The 20,406-nt window shown below is 46.8% G+C and overlaps 1 protein-coding gene across 4 annotated transcripts in view; it reads left to right on the forward strand.

The window, feature by feature from the left end:
- The first annotated feature begins 3,750 nt into the window (after positions 1-3,750).
- Positions 3,751-20,406, forward strand: part of Fubp3 (far upstream element binding protein 3) — a 64,584-nt gene continuing 47,928 nt past the window's right edge. For 3 of the 4 annotated variants that reach the window (XM_045153854.1, XM_045153861.1, XM_045153857.1), the window contains exon 1: positions 3,751-3,890. In XM_045153854.1, coding sequence (XP_045009789.1) covers positions 3,807-3,890 — 84 coding nt within the window. In that variant the 5' untranslated portion in view covers positions 3,751-3,806. Of the gene's footprint in view, positions 3,891-17,987; positions 18,165-20,406 lie in introns of all 4 variants that reach the window. The other variant, XM_045153864.1, reaches the window with a different exon arrangement.

Below are 20,406 nucleotides of genomic sequence, written 5' to 3' on the forward strand. Positions count from 1 at the left end.
TGGGCTAGAGTGAGACCCTATCTTGAAAAACTACCAAAAAATAAAAAAAGAAACCAAGTGTGACAGGGCATGGTGGCTCACACCTCGAGAGGCAGAAGTAGGAGGATCACTGTGAGTTCGAGGCTACCCTGAGATTCCATAGTGAATTCAAGGTCAGCCTGGGCTAGAGTGAGACCCTACCTCAAAAAAACAAAACAAAGCCGGGCGTGGTGGCGCATGCCTTTAATCCCAGCACTCAGGAGGCAGAGGTAGGAGGATCTCCGTGAGTTCAAGGCCACCCTGAGACTCCATAGTGAATTCCAGGTCAGCCTGGGCTAGAGTGAGACCCTACCTCGAAAAACCAAAAAAAAAAAAAAAAAAAACCAACCAAGTGTGTATTGCATAAAAACATTAAATAAATTCCCAGGTAACTGGACTCTTCAAAAAACAAACAAACAAACAAAAGAACCAAAAAACAGGGGTGTTGTTAATGTTGATGTGGGGTCAGTAGAACCACCCTGCCCTGGTGGGTACTAGGGCTTTCACTGTTGCAAGCACAGCAAGGATAAAAACACTCAGCATGCCAGGTATGGTGGCACATGCCAGCATTTGAGAGGCAGAGGTAGGTGGATCACTGTGAACTTTCCTATAGAGTAGAAGCAGTATGTCCAGAGGTGATGATCTTCAATCTTACAATCAAGCCAAATTCTCTGGCATCGTTCCAGAAAATCTGGGTTCAAGTCAGTAAGAAATGTGTGCATAACTGGGAGAGATGGAGATTTCATTCATTTACTCTGGTGGGCTGAAATGAGCTCCATGCTCTCAAACGTTTTCGGCCCTGAACTGGGCTAAGTCTGTGACTTCTATAGGCTGTTCAGCTGGCAATCTGTCATCACCTTGGGTCTTTTTTTTTTTTTAATTTTTATTTATTTATTTATTTGAGAGCGACAGACACAGAGAGAAAGACAGATAGAGGGAGAGAGAGAGAATGGGCACGCCAGGGCTTCCAGCCTCTGCAAACGAACTCCAGACGCGTGCGCCCCCTTGTGCATGTGGCTAATGTGGGACCTGGGGAACCGAGCCTCGAACCGGGGTCCTTAGGCTTCACAGGCAAGCGCTTAACCGCTAAGCCATCTCTCCAGCCCCACCTTGGGTCTTTTTAAAAGTTTTTTTGAAAGGCAGGATTTTGCTCTAGCCCAGGCTGACCTGGAATTCACTATGTAGTCTCAAGCTGACTTTAAACTCACAGCAATTCTCCTGCCTCTGCATCTGAAGTGCAAGGATTAAAAGTGTGTGCCACCACACCTGGCTATGTCTAGCATTTTACATGGGTGCTGGAGTCAAACTCAGAGTCTCAGGACCTCATGTTTGTATGGCAAGAGCTGTTACTTGTGAGCAACTTCCCTGTCCCCTATTTTCTTTTCTTTTCTTTCTTTCTTTCTTTCTTTCTTTCTTTCTTTCTTTCTTTCTTTCTTTTTTTTTCAAGGTAGAGTCTTGCTGTAGGCCAGGCTGACCTAGAATTCACAATGTAATCTCAGGGTGGTCTTGAACTCACACTACTCCTGCTTCTGCCTCCCCGGTGCTGGGACTAAAGGCTTGTGCCACCATGCCTGGCCTTTTTCTTCTTCTTTTTTTTTAGTGTTTATTTATTTGAGAAGGTATGGGGCACCAGGGCTTTGTGTCACTATGAACAAACTCCAGATTCATGTGCCACTCCATGTGTTAGACTTTATCTGGGTACTGGGAAATCAAACCCAGGCTATCAGTTTGAAAGCACCTTTAACTGCTGAGTCATCTCTCCAGCCCTATTTCCTTTTCTTTTTCTTTATTTACATGAGAAAGAGGGAGAAGGAGAGGGAGAGGAGGGAAGAGAGAGAGAGAAAGAGAATGGGTGCACCAGGGCCTCCAGCCACTGCAAACAAACTCCAGATGCATGCGCATCCTTGTGCATCTGGCTTATGTGGGTCTTGGGGAATCGAACCTCCAATAGGGATCCTTAGGCTTCACAGGCAAGTGTTTAACCACTACGCCATCTCTCCACTCCTATTTACTTTTCTTGATGCCCATCTTCCTCCATAATTTCAAGGCAGGGACTTCTGATGAACACCTATAACCCAGCATTCCGGAGATCGGAGGTCGGAGGATCAAGACTTAGGAATTCAAGGCCTGAGCTACAGAACACCCTGGAAAGAAAGAAAGACAGAGAGAGAGAGGGAGGGAGGGAGGGGGGGCAGGGAGGGAGAGGGGGAAGGGAGGGAGAGAGAGGAAGGGAGGGAGGGAGAGAAAGGGAGGGAGGGAGGGAGAGAAAGAAAGAAAGAAAAGAAAAGAAAGAAAGGGAAGGAAGGAAAGGGAGAAAGAAAAAAAGGTTCAATGGTCAGCTCTATTGATACAGTGCTTGAAGTCTTGGGTTCTGTCCCCAGCACCACATAAACCAGACATGGTGGTACAGGCCTAAAATCTCAGCACTTGGGTGGAGATGTTTAGGGACCAGAAGGTCATGGTTATCCTTGGCCACAGAAGTGAATCTGCATCCAAACTGGGTTACAGAAGATAGCAGCCCCAAGAGGAATGTCAGGAACTTCCTCTTACATTTGTGTTCAAGCCACTATGCCTTGCTACTTTTCTGGGGGCTTTATTTGCTTTCTAATTTATTTATCTTTGTTGTCCTTGTTGTTCTCTCAAGGTAGGTAGGGTCTCGCTCCAGCCCAGGATGACATGGAATTCACTATGTAGTCTCAAACTGGCCTCGAACTCAAGGAGATCCTCCTACCTGTGCCTCCTGAGTGCTGGGATTAAAGGTCGACGCCATCACACCCAGCTTATTCATGCTGCATTGAATTTGATATGTAGTTGGGGATGGCCTTGAAGTCCTGAACCTCCTCCCTCCACCTCCCAAGTGCCAGGATTACAGAGATGGGCCGATCCTGCCCCCATTGTTTGTTCATCTGTAAGAAGCTTCACCCTCCAAAGACAGACATGTATTCACCCCATCACCACTCCCACCACTGAAATTCCTTTGGTCACTTTCAGAAATCTGGACCTAAAGTCTTCCAACATTCCAAGCCATCCTCTAGCAACAGGTTTTGTGTTAGAGCAGGCAAGGAAGTAATGATGGCCCTATGGTATTTCCTTCCCCCGACCCCGTCAACATCCCCATCCAGCCCAGGAAAGAATGTGAAAGAGGACAGACACTAGGCTGGCTTCCAAAGACAGTCTTCCCAAGTGGTGTCACTAGGCAACCCCAGGGAGAAGCAGTGTTACCCATCCAGGGTCAATGGACAGGCAGAAGTGCAGCGTGGCACTCCTGCCAACGCGATCACTGCCACCCTGGGGTGCTGTGTCTGCCCCCCCACCCCATGCTTCACGCTGGGTCCTCCAGCACCAGGCCAAGGGCTCAGTGCCAACCAAGACCTGCAAAGCAAGGCCTGGCTCAGGGGGAGCTGTCGAGCGAACCCGGGACAGCTCAGGGCGCCGGTTCCAGACAGCCGACGGCGGGTACCTCGGAGTCACAACCGAGCCTGAAGAGCCGTCACGCCGTCCCAGGAGGCGCCGCGGGAAGGCGGGGGTCGCTAGCCGGCACCCCAGCCCGCGGGCGACCGCCGGGCCTCTGACCACGCCCCCTCGCGCCGGCCGGGCCCGCCCCCCACTTCCGGCCCGGCCCCGGTCACGTGCCGTGACCCCGCCCTCGCAGACGCGGCTTGCCTTCACCGAGAGCGGTCCGGCTTCGTTTCCGCCGGAAGTGGGGCGATTTTCCCTTTCCGGCTACGGGTCCCCGAGCGGAGCGGGAGGCCGGACCGGGGAGCCGAGAGGCGGCGGCGGGGGCGGCCATGGCGGAGCTGGTGCAGGGCCAGAGCGCTCCGGTGGGCATGAAGGCTGAAGGCTTCGTGGATGCCCTGCACCGAGTCCGGCAGGTACGGGCGCGGCCGGCTGGCGGGAGCACGAGAGAGGCCAAGGCGGGGCCGGGCCGGGCCGGGCCTGGGGGCGGGAGGCAGCCTCGCCGACGCCTCGGGTGGGCGCCTGGCACCCGGGAGCCGCGGGCGGACGAGGCGGGGCCCGGCCCGGTCCAACGTGCCCGGCGGGTCTCCAGGTGCTCGGAGCGCCGAGTCCCCGGGCGGCCCAGCCCCGGGGCTGCACCCTGTGGGCAGCCTGCCCGGGGGGCTCAGGGGTTCGCGGGCACAGCCACCTGGACAGACCATGAGGAGGATTCAGGTTCAGACCCAAGGCATCTCACGCCCAGTACGTGGCTTCCTAAGACTTTGGAAAACAGCGTCTCTGGACTTAACTGTATTTAAACAGTGCAGTGGAAGAAGCTCGGCGATATTTTACGTTTAAGAGGACTTTTTGGAAAGAGCGGAGAGGGAGGTGTTCAGTGGGTGGGCTCCAAGAGAGATTTCTTGTGGCAATAACTTTCCTCTCCTGGGAAGAGTATAATAAAAAGACTTCATGCCCACAGTGAAGCTTTACCATCTGGCAGCGCTGTGCATTTTTGTCGGTGTAAACTGGCCTTTAAAGAAGTCTCCAACTTCCTTGGAAAATGGATTTGGGACCTCTGTGGCTTCTGGCACGGTGCCTAGAGAACATGTCCTTGTATCATGACTGAATTTAGTGACAAGTCAGCCCTAAAGCGCAGACTTTCTCTGTTGTGTCTAATGTCCATCATCTCTACCCGTATGCTGATTGCTCTCAGAGTTGGTCTGTAAGTACTGACTCCTCGATTCCTAACGGAAAACCACAGCTCTCAGCTGTATGGAGTAAAAGGTTTATTTTGGCTTAGACACTGAAAGGGAAGCTCCATGATGGCAGGGGAAAACATGGCATGAGCAGAGGCTGGACAGCATCTCCTGGCCAACATCAGGTGGACAACAGCAGCGGGCGGGTGTGCCAGACACTGGCATGGGGAAGCTGACTATAACATTCATAAGCCCGCCCCCAGTAACACACTCCCTCCAGCAAGGCTCCACTTGACAAATTGCCACCATTTGGGGACCCAGCACTCAGAACACATAAGTTTGTGGGGGTCACCTGACTCAAACCACCACAATGTGGGTGCTTGAAGAAGTTATCTTTCCATCTCTCTTCAGTATTCCAAGGGAGGGACCCATACCTATCCCCCACTTAGCTGACTTCTCATGTTAATATAGCTGTCTCTGTAGACATTATATGGCATTCCAGAACTTTTCAGATTTTGGGTTGAACCACAGTTTTAGACAATGAATTGCTACTGCCTAGGTGCCAGCCAGTCCAGCAGTACACATGGCCACGGATGACCATGCCACCCATCTTCCCTTCCACCACCCTGCTCACCAGTGTGTTGCATTGCTTTTCTCTGCAGGACCAGGCCTGAACCTTGTGTCTCACTGGTCTGAATGTGTAATGACTTTTACTCTGTGCACATGTGACAATCACTTTGTTGGCCTTCTGTTTCCAAGAATTATAGTTCCTACCCTAAAAGTGCTCCTTTGATAGAGTGCTTGCCTATCATGTATGAAACCCTGGCTGTGGTGACCCATGCCTGTAATCCCAGCACTCAGGCAGTAGAAGCAGGATTAGGAATTCAAGGTCATCCTTCACTACATAGAGAGTTTGAGGCAAACCTGGGGTACCAGAAACAAACGTAAAAAAAGATCAGTTTTCATAAGGCCTGTAGCTGAGCATGAAATGAATCTTGAACTATTTTGAAGGCTTTCCACTTCTCTGTTTCTTTTCCTTCCCTCCTTCCTTTCTGTCTTTCTTGCAAGCAGAGAGAGAGAGAATGGGTACTCTGCAGATGAACTCCAGATGCATACACCACCATGTGCATATGGCTTATGTGGGTACTGGAGAATTGAACCTGGGTCCTTTCGCAGGCACGTGCCTTAACTGCTAAGCCGTCTATCCAGTCCCTCTCTTAAAAAAAAAGTTGTTGTTTTTTTTTTTTGTTTTTAGTTTTTCGAGGTAGGGTTTCACTCTAGCCCAGGCTAACCTGGAATTCACTATGTAGTCTCAGGGTGGCCTCGAACTCACAGCGATCCTCCTACCTCTGCCTCCCAAGTGCTGAGATTAAAGGCATGCGCCACCACGCCTGGCTGTTTTGTTTTTTAATTATCAATTTACAAGTAAAGAGAATGTGTGTGTCAGGGCCTAGTGCTGCTGTAAATGAACTGCAGGGACGTGCGCTACTTTGTGCATCTGGCTTTATGTGGGTGCTGGGGAATTAAACCCAGGCTGTCAGGCTTTGCAAGCAAGCACCTTTAACCACTGAGGCATCTCCCTAGCCCCACTTCTCTCTTTTTAGAAAATATTTTATTTACTTATTTGAGAGAAGAGTATGGGCATGCCAGGGTCTCCTGCCACTGCAAATGAACTCCAGATGAATGTGCCACTTAGTGCATCTAGCTTCATTTGAGGACTGGGGAATCAAGCCTGGGATGTCAGACTTTGCAAATAAGCTCCTTTAACTGCTGAGCCATCTTTTCCTGCTCATTTCCCACTTCTCTTGAGCCATCGTGTTCAAGAGGAGCATCTGTTAAATGCTGGCCTAGCATGAAGTCCTGAAGAAAGTTTTGTGCTCCTAGCAAGGAAAGTTCTGAGGTCCAGCACTGACTGGAGCAGTAAGAAGCCTGTTGGAGACAGGCCTGTGAGTGTTGCTTCTGAACCATCACAGGTAGAGGTCCATACTGTCTCCAGGAAGTTTATGTTCTTCCAAAACTAAAGCAAAACTAAGTTTGTTGCTAATTTTATGTTTACTTTGCAGATTTGAATTGGACAAGAAGGAAACGTTAGAAGTCTGCATGTGTGCACTTGTGATTGAGAATGGTATCCAGATAGTCGTGGTTCTTCTCACCTTCGTGCACAGAGCATGCTACAGAGATAGGGACCCCTACCCTCGTCAGTGGAAGTAAGACTAAACAAGTTTCCCAGCTCTCTCTGTACACTCATTTTATTTTGAGATAAGGTCTCACTAAGTTCCCTGGGCTGGCCTAGAATTCATTCTTGCAGCCTAGATAGACCTTGAACCTGTGATCCTCCTGTCTCAGTCTCCTCAGTATCTGGGATTACAGGCCAGAGTCACCAAGCCCTGTTCAGCATACTTATTCATCTAAATGATTGCAGATCTTCCCCACTCTTTGAAATAGCAGCCAGTCTGTAAGGCCCTCAGGTTTCTTGGAGAGCAGTAAACTTCCTCTTGTTTATGTAGCAAATCATAATAGAACTGTGCTTTGCATCCGTTCAGTTTGCGTCTGTTATGTGGGTCTAACACAAAAGCCACTGAGCTTCTCTGCTATCATCTTGAAGCCTCTGTGTGTACCCTTCAGACAGTTAAATAACAGAGTGACCCCATGCTCACCCTTAATTGTGCTTCATCATGGAATTCTTAGATCAAAAGGTCTTCTCTGAAGATGTATATAAATTAATTTTTTTTTCCTCAATGGTTGGAGACCCAACAAGTTAATGTTTGGCACGTATAGTAATTTACATCCAATCTGAAGGGTGTTGGAAGTGTGATCTGATTCATACCTGTTGCTAAAGGTCTTAAGATAGCTAGGTATTAAAATAAAACTATGGCTAGTTCTTCCAAGTCATTGGCTAATTGGCTAAAAAAGGTATTTATTCACCTACTATAGTGAAGCTATCATGCTAATGAAGGAATGTGGTCTCAGAATCAGAGAAGATGATCTTGTTCCATGATCTTCCTCTGTATCTATGTCCTGACTGTCTAGGTTACATACAAGGGAGGACCTCACTGAGATTGTGGGTCAATACGTGCAAGTTTGTTTCACTTCTTTCAGTTGTTCTGGACTTTTTTTTTCTTTTTGTCTTTCCATGTAGACTTTTTTTAATTGACAACTTCTATACTTAACAGACAACAAACCATGGTATTCCCTCCCCTCCTCCCTTCCTTTCCTTCATAGCTCTGCTCTCCATCACATCCCCACGGTCTTCCCATTCATCTCTCTCTTAATTTGATGTTGTCATCTTTTTCTTCTATTATGAGGGTCTTGTGTAGGTGTTGCTAGGCACTGCGAGGTCTTGGATATTGAGGCCAAATTCTGTTCTGGGCATATTTTTCAAAATGTTTCTGGGACTGGAAAGATGACTTAATGGTTAAGGTGCTTGCCTGCAAAGCCTTAGAACCCAGGTTTGCCAGGCGTGGTGGCTCACACCTTTAATCCCAGCACTCGGGAGGCCGAGGTAGGAGGATCACTGTTAGTTCAAGGCCACCCTGAGACCACATAGTGAATTCCAGGTCAGCCTGAGATAAAAGTGAGACCCTACCTCGAAAAACCAAAAAAGAACCCAGGTTCATTCTCCCAGTACCCATGTAAGCCAGATGTACAAGGTGCTGTATGTGTCTGGAGTTCATTTTCAATGGCTGAAAGCCCTGGTGTGTACATTCTCTATCTGCCTGCCCCTCCCCCTCTCTCACACAAATAAATAAACAAAAAAATTTTCTGGAAAGGGCCACCAGTAGTCCGGTAGCATTAGCATGCCACCAAGCACAAGGTAGTTGCATGCTACCAGGACATGCCGTGGGGTTACAGACCCCCAGCCTTTACAAAGCTGGGCAGCTTCCTCGTGTGCTCCCAGGCTAGTTTTTTTCCTTGCCAAACTGTTAATACCCTGTAGGACTTTAAGCTCCTACTTGTTGTGATGGTGGTTTTGTTGAGACAGGGTCTCATTGTGTAGCAGCCCGGGCTGGCCTCACACCGTTTTCTTGCCTCAACCCCCCAAGTGCAGGGAGTACAGCCATGCAACATCACACCCAACTAAGCTGTCTTGATCTAGACCTGGGCAGTGCCTGTACATTGCCCAACTCCAGAGTCTTGCTAATGTAGAGTGCAGTATAAATGGCTCTTCATGAGTTGGGCATCATGGATGGTCCTGTAGTCAAATGAATGTGACTAAGCCATTGTCAGAATTAATAAAAAATAACCTTTTCAAAATAACCTTTTCACAGATGTTTGGGCCTGGAAGCCTAGTCATTATTGGTACCTTTTGTGCGTTGGGGGTTGCCTGGGATGCTAATTGCTGTGTGGCCTCAGAATGTTCTCCAGAAAGTTCCTCCTCCAACTGCTGTTTCCTACTTGAGCCTAAGAGTAGATAATTTGGAATGTATGTCAGTACACTCTGGGCTGCTTTGCAACTGTAGTCCTTCAATAAGATGTGACTTTGTTTGTTTGTTTTGGAAGTAGCGGCTCAGTCTAGCTCAGGCTGACCTGGAATTCTCTATGTAGTCTCAGGGTGACCTTGAACTCACCTACTTCTGCCTCCCAAGTGCTGGGATTAGTGTGTGCCACCATGCCTGGTGTGACTTTTTAATATATATAAACAGTGACTTTCCTTTAAAAGAACAAAGTAAGTCTTGGGCTGGAGAGATGGCTTAGCAGTTAAGCACTTGTGTGAAGCCTAAGGACCCTGGTTCGAGGCTCGATTCTCCAGGACCCATGTTAGCCAGATGCACAAGGGGGTGCACACATCTTGAGTTTGTTTGCAGTGGCCAGGAGCCCAGGCATGCCCATTCTCTATCTTCCTCTTTCTCTCTCTGTCCATTGCTTTCAAATAAATAAATAAAAATAAACAAAAACTTTTCAAAAAATAAAAACTAAGTCTGCTGTTAGCAAACTCTCCATTCATTGGTTACTAGATATGCCTTAAGGGATCATGCCTTTGCTCATTGAGTGTCTGCTTTGACTCAGGTGTGCCAAATGCTCAAGAGAGTTAAGTTGTGGGCTGGAGAGATGGCTTAGCAGTTAAGTGCTTGCCTGTGAAGCCTAAGGACCCTGAATCGAGGCTTGATTCTCCAGGACTCACGTTAGCCAGATGCAAAAGGGGGCGCACGTGTCTGGGGTTCGTTTGCAGTGGCTGGAGGCCCTGGCGCGCCCACTCTCCCGTCTCTCTCTCTCTGCCTCTTTCTCTGTCACTGTCAGATAAATAAATAAAAATAAACAAAAAAATTTTTTAAAAGAGAGAGTTAAATTTTGTGCTACTGAGACATAATAGTCTTGTATACATCTGCTGAATCACTCAAGTTGGCATTTCACAGGGAACTAACTTCTGCCTGTACACTTGTTTTAGCTTTCTCAGACACTTAAGGGAAGCTAGTGTCTGCAGCCATGGAGAGCTCCTGCAGCTTTGCTCTGGTTGCACCCAGTAGAATACCCTTCAAAGAGTGAATCCTCCTTCCAGGGTGTCACTGAGTCTGTTTGGGTCACCATGTGTTAATGAAAGTTGGGAACTTCCTGCGTGGTATTGAAATGTAAAATAGCAGGGGCTAGGGAGATTCTCAGGTGGTAAAGAGCTTGCTGTGCATGCCTGAGCTGATTCCCAGCAATCACCTGACAGGCTAGGCTTGACAGCATGCACCTGTAATCGCAGCACTGGAGAAAGGAGAATCCCTGTGGCAAGTTGGCTAACCAGTGTAGCTCAATTGGTGAGCTCCAGATTCATTTCAAGGAATAAGGTGGAGAGTAATTGAGGAAGACACTGGAGTTGACCTGGCTTCTGCACACACATTCATAAGGTAGAGCATAAATGAACTACATGGCACGGTTTGCCTCTGTCGAGTGTCTAACCTTTTGACATTGCAACATGATGTCATCCACAAATGTGCTGGGCTGCATTCGTAACTATCGTGGGACACATGCAGCCCTTAGAACACATTAGACATGACTGGTGGTCTTTCATATATACAGCTGTAACTTTTTTTTCTTGGAAACAAAGTTCTTGCTATGTAACCCAGCCTGGCCTTGAATTTGAAATCCTTCTATCTCGGCCTGTAGAATACTGGGACTACAAGCATGTGTGCTACCACACCTGTCCTGAAATGCATCATCTTAGGATCAGATCTCTTCCTTAGTAGTGTATTTCCAAACTTTGCACACGCTCGCACTTGCTCGCTCGCACGTGCAGTCTCTCTCTGAGTCCCAGCTATGTTGTAAGATGCCTAGACCACAAATCTCCAACTAGTGGCTCGTGGCCCAGAAAAGGTTACTAGTAGGCCTGCTTTGTCTGACACATGAAGGGGCAACACTTTGAAGCTGGAGTGCTCTTATGAACAACTTGAGATGCTGCTTCGCTAGGAGAGCTTGAGTGCGGGGCCTCTTTCATGACCAGAACCACAGTCCCGCATGCACCAAGCACATAGACAGTGAGCTCTGGGTTGCCATTGTTCTCCCACCTTTCTGCTTTTCACACTGGCCACTGGGATTCCTTCCTGATAGTCTTTTCCTTGTCTTTTCCCAGATTGGTTGGCCATCTTTTTTTTTTTTTTTAATATTTATTTATAAGCAGAGAAGACCAGAATGGGAGCCTGGCATAGTGGCACAACCTTTAATCCCAGCACTCGAGAGGCACAGGTAGAAGGGTCACCGTGAATTCGAGGCCACCCTGAGATTTACATGGGTAAATCCTATGTCAGCCTGGGATAGAGCAAGACCCTACCTGGGGGAGAGGGTAGAAACAAGACAGAATGGGCATTCCAAAGCCTCAGCCCACTGCAGATGAACTCCATGTGCATGCGCCAATTTGTGTATCTGGCTTTGTGCGGTTATTGGGAAATCAAGCCTAGGGCTTCACAGACAGCACCTTAACTGCTAAGCCATCTCCCAGGCACCCCCCCATCTGTTGTTTTTTTTTTTAATGTGTTTTTATTTATTTGCAAGTAGAGAGAGCAAGACTATGAAAGGGTATACGTCTTGCCTCTGCAAACAAACTCAAGATGCATGTGCCCCTTTGTGCATCTGTTTTTACATGGGTACTGGGGAATTGAATGTGGGCCAACCCTGGCTGGTAGGCTTTGCAAGCAAGCACCTTTAACCAATGAGCCATCTTCCCCAGCTCCTATTGGTTTTATGATTTTTTGGAGGTTGGGTTTTTCTCTAGCCCAGGCTAACCTGGAATTTACTATGTAGTCTCAGGGTGGCCTCAAATTCACGTTGATCATGTTGATCCTCCTACCTCTGTTTCCCTCCCGAGTGCTAGGATTAAAGGAGTGCACCACCATGCCCAGCTGTTTGTTTGTTTGTTTACTTACTGTTTTTGGAGGTAGAGTCTCACTGTATCCCAGGCTGACCTGGAATTCACTCTGTAGTCTCAGGGTGGCCTCGAACTCACAGCGATCCTCCTACCTCTGCCTCCCAGGTGCTGGGATTAAAGGCATGCACCACCACGCCCGGCAAAAGTAATTTTTTTAATGCAGAGACTCTGTAGCTTGAATACTGCACAACCAAGCTAGCCAAGGTCCTGTAGCTGTGGCAGGAGAGTTAGATCACCTGACTCTCCATGCTCCATTCAAAGTTCCTTCCATCAGAAATTTTAAATAAAAAACAGCCGGACGTGGGCAGGTAGGTTTAGGGCATGAGGGTTAAGGAAAGGTGAATTGGGTGCTTTGCTGCAGCACTTCTCTGAGGGTAGAGGTGTGCAGTGTGGTCCTGAAGTTATGTTACTTTATTTTCAGAAATCAAACTTTGTAGGTCCAGTTTTAGGAAAATGTTGTGCTAGATAATCTTGGCAGTCCATTCACATCCATGAACACTCGAACTGCCTTCTAGCTGCAGCTTGAAAAACACTGGCCGTATTGTGTTTCTTTGCTTTCTAACATGCTGTCTTGGGTGTCTGTCCAAACTCCCTCTTCCTACCCAGCTTTTCTGTGCAGTTCCTTTAGTCTGTTGCTTTACCTTAGAATATCCTACTTACAAATATCTTTGGTCTTTTGAAACAGGGTCTCATGTAGTCCAGGCTGGCCTTGCATTCACTCTGTAGCCCAAGGATGACCTCCGACTGCTTGTCTTCCTGCCTCCATCCCCCAAGTGCTAGAATTATAGATGTGTACCACCATACTTAGCTGAATTTGGAGTTTTGTAAAGGACTGGGAAAATATAGCCTGTGTTTAATGTAGAGTCACAAATGGCATTTTTATTCCCATACCACATGGCAAGACTGAGCAACATTAGGAGTCCTGGTGTGGTTCACATCACTTGCCTCTTGAGGAGCTGATATGTCTGTTCAAAGCCTCTTTCTGGGTACTGGGCCAGTGTGAAGATAAACACTTGTAGCTGCTTTCATCTTCACGTGGAGTTAGGTTCAGCCCCTAAGTAAGATAGAGTGAGGGCTGCAGTTCCTGTTTCATGTTTGAAGAGAATGAGCCAATAGAGTGTTCTCAGAAAGGCGCATGCTAGTTAGTGGTGTCTGTGCAGTCTTGATCCACAGGTTTGGTTCCTCCACCAAGGGTGGATGGTTTTCCTGTCAGTGAGAGGGATGCAACACTCTGGCCCAGGCACTGGGGGATGCTGGATGGGAGTGAAGAACTCTAATGGGCATGTCATCCTGAGACCTACATGCATAGGCATTGTAGTTTAGCATCTTGCTCATCCTAGCGTGGTACTTACAGATGGCCTCTCCATGTGCATGGTCCATTCAGCAATTGTGTCGTGAGAACACTCCAGGACAGGCATTGTGCTAAACTAGTGTAGATGTTGTTTTACCTTGGCAGAACATGGATCCTTTTCAGACTCCTAACATCATAAGCTCTGCTTAGAAATGTTTAAAACTGAAGTTTGGGTTTTTTCCTAAAGTCGAGTCCCAGAGCTCCTTCTGTCCTAGACTTCTGTCCTAGAGCTGCTGTGGTGATTGATCAATCTTTGAGGGTTGATCTTCAAGAATCCAGATAGTGAGGTGGTAGTATAATGGCCTGTCTCGGTTAGGTGACACAGTTGAGAGGTACTCTGACATCAAATACAAACGTGAGTGTTCAGTTCTGCCCAGAGATGAGCATGGCAAGGGAAGGCTTGGTACGGACATCTTACTGCACTGTCATGAATTCCTTGTTTTGCATAATGCCAGTAAATAGGGCAGAATCAGCAAGGGTCACATCCCAGAGGGCAGCAATAGCTTCCATTCATGGGGCCCATGCTGTGTGGCAAGGATGCATAGATATGTTCCCTCATTTGATGGTCTCAAAGTCCTAAAGGACAGCAGTGGCATGAGATGACTATGAAAGTGAATACAACTTGAGTCTAGTCTGTGAGTTCAAGTTCTGGTTCTGCCACTTACTACCATGGAAACTTGGAGTGAATTATTTTTAATGTCTCTCTGTGTAGCCTCTGCAGTCCTCATGCCTCTGCCTGAGTGCTGGAATTACAGATATATACCACCAAAATTTACTTAACTTTAAAAAAAAATTATTATTATTATTTTATTTACTTGAGAGAGAGATAGAAAGAAATAGGTAGGGCTGGAGAAATGGCTTAGCAGTTAAGGTGCTTGCCTGCGAAGTCTAAGGACCCAGGTTTGATTCTCTAGGTCCCACGTAAGCCAGGGGTGCATGGTGGCGCATGCCTCTGGAGTTCGTTGGCAGTGGCTGGAGGCTGTGCCACGCCCATTCTCACTCTCTCCCACCCCTCTCTCTCGTCTCAAATAAATAAACAAATAAATCTGTTTTCAAAAATTAAAAAAAAAAAAGAAGTAGGTGGGTAGAGAGAGAGAATGAGCATGCCAGGGCCTCCAGCCATTGCAAACAAATTCCAGATTTGTGCTCCCCCTTGTGCATCTGACTTATATGGGTCCTGGGGAGTCCAACCTGGGTCCTTTGGCTTTGCAGGCAAGCACCTTAACCACTAAGCTATCTTTCCAGCCTTTTTTAAAAAAACTATTTTCTTTTCTTTATTATTCTGGCAATAAAATGGTAAACAAATGCAATAAGATGACAGGGTGCCCAGCCAACACAAAGACCACCTGCAGCATAACAGGAAAGTGTTAGGCCCCTGACCTCACAGATGAACTGAAGCAAAGATTGAGAATGTCGGAACTATTGCAGACCCAAGCAACCGGAGGTGTGCCTTTTCATTTTGTGCAAACTTCCTTTTCTCCTGTCTTTTTTTATTTTTTTTTTTTTTTTTTTTTTTGAAGCAGTGTCTTACTCTAGCCCAGGCTGACCTGGAATTCACTATGTGGACCCAGGATGGCCTGGAACTCACAGTGATACTCCTACCTCTGCCTCCCGAGTGCTGCAGCACTGTTTTTTTTGTTTTTTTTTTTTTTAAAGGGAGGCCTGCCGACCTGATAAGCCTCTTTTTATTTACTTGAGAGAACAAGACATAAAGAGGAAGAGAATGGGTGTGACAGGGCCTCTAGCCATTGCAAACTCCAGACATAACGCCACCTCATGCATCTGGTTTACGTGGGTCCTGGGGAATTGAACCAAGGTCCTTTGGCTTTGCAAGCAAACACCTTAACCACTAAGCCATCTCTCCAACCCTCAGTAAACTTTCTTTTTTCCTTTTTTTGTTTTTTTAAGGTAGGGTTTCACTTTAGTCCAGGCTGACCTAGAATTCACTATGTAATCTCAGGGTGGGCTCAAACTCACAGTGATCCTCCTACCTCTGCCTCCCGAGTGCTGGATTAAAGTCATGCGCCACCACAACAGACCCTTAGTTAACTTTTTTAAACCTCAGTTTTCTTGTCTATAAAATAGAAGTTAATGTGGAAGCCTGAGGACAGGACAGCCTTATGTGGTATTCCTCCAGTGCCATCTATTTTGGGGGGAGAGGGTCTCTTTCTCACCTGGAACTCACTCAATAGGCTAAATTGGATGGTCATTCCCCAGGGACCTGCCTTTCTTCCCCCTCTAGCACTAGGATTACAGGTGCATCACTACACCTGGCATTTATGTGGGTATTGGGGATCCATGCTCATACAGCAAGCACTTTATCAACTGAGCTGTCTCCCCAGGCCCCTGTGAAATGGAAATTCTTTTTTTTCCCTTTTTAAATTTTTTTTTTAATTGACAGCTTCCCTAATTGTAAACAATATCCCATGGTAATTCCCTCCCTCCCCCCCCCCCACTTTCCCCTTTGAAACTCCACTCTTCATCATATCCCCTCCCCCTCTCAATCAGTCTCTCTTTAATTTTGATGTCATGATCTTTTCCTCCTATTATGATGGTCTTGTGTAGATAGTGTCAGGCGCTGTGAGGTCATGGATATCCATGCCATTTTATGTCTGGAGTAGCACGTTGTAAGGAGACCTACCCTTCCTTTGGCTCTTACATTCTTTCCGCCACCTCTTCCGCAATGGGCCCTGAACCTTGGAAGGTGTGGTAGAGATATTGCAGTGCTGTGCACTCCCCTTTCACTGCTTCTCAGCACCATGATGCCTTCTGAGTCATCCCAAGGTCACTGCCATTGAAAAGAGAAGGTTCTCTTGTTGTAGGTTTTCAGTATCAGGGATGTTTTCCCTCCCATGGAGCGGGCCTCCAATCCAATTAGAGAACAGTTGGTTTCCCCCATAACAGACATGCTACTATTGCACCTTTTGGCTTTTCGCCTTGCTGGCCAAATTTAAGGTTTGCAGTATCCATTGTTAAGTATCTCCACTGGTGAGTTCTCTCTGCATGCAGCGTGGCTTTTTTCCAGCTTTCTGTCAGCTGGTCTACATGGAGGAGGTTTTCAGTTGTGCTCCAGCAGGATTTCTCAGTGACAAGTATGTGGAGTGTTCAGCAATAGGGTCTTACTGAAATGGACATTCTTGTTGATAATTGAAGCAACAAGCTAATATGGGAAGGTTTGCTTTGGTGAGGAAGTGGTCAGTGACTACTCAAGGGAACATGAAGTAGGCATGGTTTCTCCTGTGCTGGTAACATTGTTTCTTTTGGCTCACTGGACTGAACAGGTGAGTGCTCGGCAGCCTTCTGCTACTGTGCTGACCCAGCCTGGGTCTGATTTCTTGGTTGGGATGCTAGTTCAATGGCGTTTTAGAATGTGGAAATACAGTGAGCTTAAATCTCACATGCTTTTTTGTATTGTTAAACTTCAGTACCAGGTACAGGTAGACATCTGTAGTTCCTTCATTGTGTCTGGTGTGTTCCGGATGCTTCATGTGTATTACGTTGTTATTCCCAGGGTGCAGCCCCCAGTAATGAGATCCCACCTATATCATAAGGTCTGGTGAGATGGGATGCGGGTGCTGGCAGGGGTTTGTCAGAGTGCAGCAAACCTGAATATGAAGTACTGTAGGGTGCGGGAGGCAGGGCCTGGGCCTGAGACTCAGTCCCAGACACTGAGGCTATGATCCTAGCCACATAGTTTGGGTGCGGGGAGCAGCAGAGAATGTGCCAACCCCCTAGGCATGGCCACTCTGGTAGCTGTAGAACATAGGCTGTGGCGTACCAAGTCAGGCCACAGCTCTCCAGGCGTGGTGCTGGCTTTCCCTCTGCTTTGGGGAGCCTGAAAGTCCACAGTGGCTGTATTTAGTGGCACAGACTGTGGATGGCTACCTGGCAGTTGGGTGGCTCTGCCTTTCTTTGTGGAAATACAGTGCTAAGGCAGGTGAAATTGTGGAATGCGGATTTGTGAGGTGCGCTGATGTGATGGTGAGTCCTATTGCATAGAATTTGGTCTGGACTTGTGTACTGGAAATAGTTCCTTGCCATGTTCCTAACTGTAGTGATTTTTGGTGTGGTGTGTCACCAGTGTATGCTCAATATACTGTTAGTATTTTTGGTTATTTTGTTTTAGTTTGTGTTTTTGAGATAGGGTCTCACTGTGTATCCCAAGCTGACCTCCTATCTCAGCATCCCTAGTGCTGGTATTCCAGAACTATCCTTTGTCTCCTCATTTACTTCAACATATTTTTAAAAGAGAAGTGCATTACTATCATAAATGGAAAACTTTACCATGCACAGAGGTTAACTAAGAGTAGTGTACTTGTAAGTTTAAAACCATTGATCCCAAGATGCAGCTCCTTGAATAGCTTTGTGCTCCTTGGAACACTGGTTCAGTTTGCTGTGCATTCTGCAGTGAAAATACTGAGGGGCAACCGTGGAGGTCCCACCCATGGGCATACATATTGGAAGCACTGCCTGAAAAACCAGGACCCTCCACTGATTCTGGTGCTCTGCTCGCTCTCCCTGCTCCCAGGCTTGTGCCGTTTATTGACAGTGGCGGCTAAGTGTCTATGATGTTGATTTATTATTCATCTATCACTACCTAAAATAGCACAGGTAGTGAGACAACCCACTTCTCTCCCTCCAGAAGAGAAAAATGACTGTGTGGTAGAAAATCACCAGCAGGGATCTCTTCAGGTCATGCTGAGAGATAAGGAATAGAGTGGCCTCAGTTTTGTTGGAGGTCCCTGTCTCCTGCTTCCTGCATCTGAACAGAGGCCTGTACTCACCTACCCTGAGCCCTGTGTCCTGGTCATCAGTCCAGGTAATGGTTTTGAGTCCTCATGCGTTGAGACATTAGGAAAGTATTAGTGAATAAACTATGTGTCTTAAGTGTTGGGTGAAGAATAGGGAGGTTACCTAGCAGTTAAGAACCAATAGACTCAGGGAGGCTGGGGTTTAGATATTGTTTCTGCTGCTTGTGAGATGGTGACATCAGGCAGGTCACTTAGCCTCCTGAAGCTGTTTTTCATGTCTTAAAATGGAAATAATCCCAATCAGAGGATGATCCCAAAGAATAAATGGTACTCATTATTTTTATTATGTAAAGCAAGGTTGTGTTTGTGCAATAAGGGAGTACATTGTTTCTTATGGTGTATCATAATATATAATGTGATATATATATATGTGTATATATATATATATATATATACACACACACACACACATTATATACACACACACACACATAAATAATTTTAAAAAATGTGTTTTTTTGTTTGTTTTTTCAAGGTAGGGTCTTACTCTAGCCCAGGCTGACCTGGAATTCACTATGTAGTCTCGGGGTGGCCTTGAATTCACAGTGATCCTCCTACCTCTGCCTCCAAAGTGCTGGGATTAAAGGCGTGCGCCACCACACCCAGCTAAGTGATATATTTTAACATTGAACTCAATCTAACCTTTGAGTAGGTGGGACTCAAGTTCGACCTCGTGGCCACACTTTTTTTTTTGGTGAGTTTATTATCTTTTAATCAGTTCTCCTGTGTAGCTCATATTGCCCTGGAACCTGAATTCCTCCTGCCTGCAGTTTTTGTTTTGTTTTGAAGCAGCGTGTCAGTTTGTAGTCCAGGCTGGGCTTGAGCTTGTGTCGGTGCCCCTGCCTCAGCCTTCTAATGCTGAGGTTACAAGTGTGAGCCACCCCACCCTGCTGCAGCCTGCGCTTTTTAACTGTCCTACTTTTAGTGGAAGCTTCCCAACTTATAGATAACTGAAACAGTCATGAATTAAGAACAACTCTGAAAACCTCTGTTAATTTGCTTGTTTATGGTAGAATTTCACTCTAGCCCAGCTGGTCTCAAACTCATGGGGATCCTCCTACCTTAGCCTCCTGAGTGCTTGGAATTAAAAGTGTGCACCACCATGCCCAGCTCTAGGTTACATTAAAAAATATATATTATTTGAGACAGCAAGAGGCAGGTGGGGGCTGGAGGGATGGCTTAGCAGTTGAGGTGCTTGCCTGCAAAGCTTAAGGACCCACATTTGACTCCCCAGTACCTACGTAAAACAGATGCATAAGGTGACACATGTGTCTGGAGTTTGCTTGCAGTGGAGACCCTCGCATGCCCATTCCCCCCCCCCCATCCCCAGTGCCTCAAAAAAAAAGAAAGAAAAGAAAGCGGCAGACAAAAAATGAGTATGGGCTTGGCTTGATGGGCATGCGCCTTTAATCCCAGCACTTGGGAGGCAGAGGTAGGAGAATTGCCCTAAAAGTGAGTATGGGCATTCCAAGACTTCCTGCCACTGCAAACAGACTCCAGGCGCTTGTGCCACTTTGTGCATCTACTAGGGAATTGAGCTCAGGCTGTCAGGCTTTGCAGACAAGTGCCTTTAACAGCTAAACCATCTCTCCAGCCCTTCAAGTTACATTTTTTTCTAATATTTTATTTTTATTTATGTATTTATTTGAGGGAGAGAGAATGGGCATGCCAGGGCCTCCAGCCACTGCAGATGTACTCCAGAGGCATGTGCTTTACATGTGTGCATCTGGCTTACATGGGTATGGGGGAATTGAACCTGGGTCCTTTGGCTTTGCAGGCCTTAACCCCTAAACCATCTCTTCAGCCCTCAGTTACGTGTTTGAAGGATACTTATTGACTTAGTCACAATTATGAACAGGCAACTTGTATGTAACACTTGTAACTTACCAGCTTTGGAAAAAATTGACATTCCATGTAAAACTTTACAAATATATACATGTACATTTAAAACTAGTGTGTAAAACAAGGAAGAAGGCTAGGCATGCCTATAATCCCCAAACTTGGGAGGCAGAGTCAGGAGAGTTACTGAAAACTTGAGGCCAGTGTGGTCTATATCATGAGTTCCATGCCAGGGAACTCATATTGACACCCTATCTTAACACATCCCCTGCACCCAAATATATATATATATGGCCAAAAGTTTAGAAAGACATTTTTGCTATTTTAGAAAATTCATGAAGAGCTTGGGATGTAGCTTGAGTTGGTGGAGTGCTTGTCTAGGAAGCCCTGGGTTTGATCTTCAGCACTGCA

Source organism: Jaculus jaculus, chromosome 1 (assembly GCF_020740685.1).
Source record: "Jaculus jaculus isolate mJacJac1 chromosome 1, mJacJac1.mat.Y.cur, whole genome shotgun sequence".
In the NCBI taxonomy this organism is placed as follows: domain Eukaryota; kingdom Metazoa; phylum Chordata; class Mammalia; order Rodentia; family Dipodidae; genus Jaculus; species Jaculus jaculus.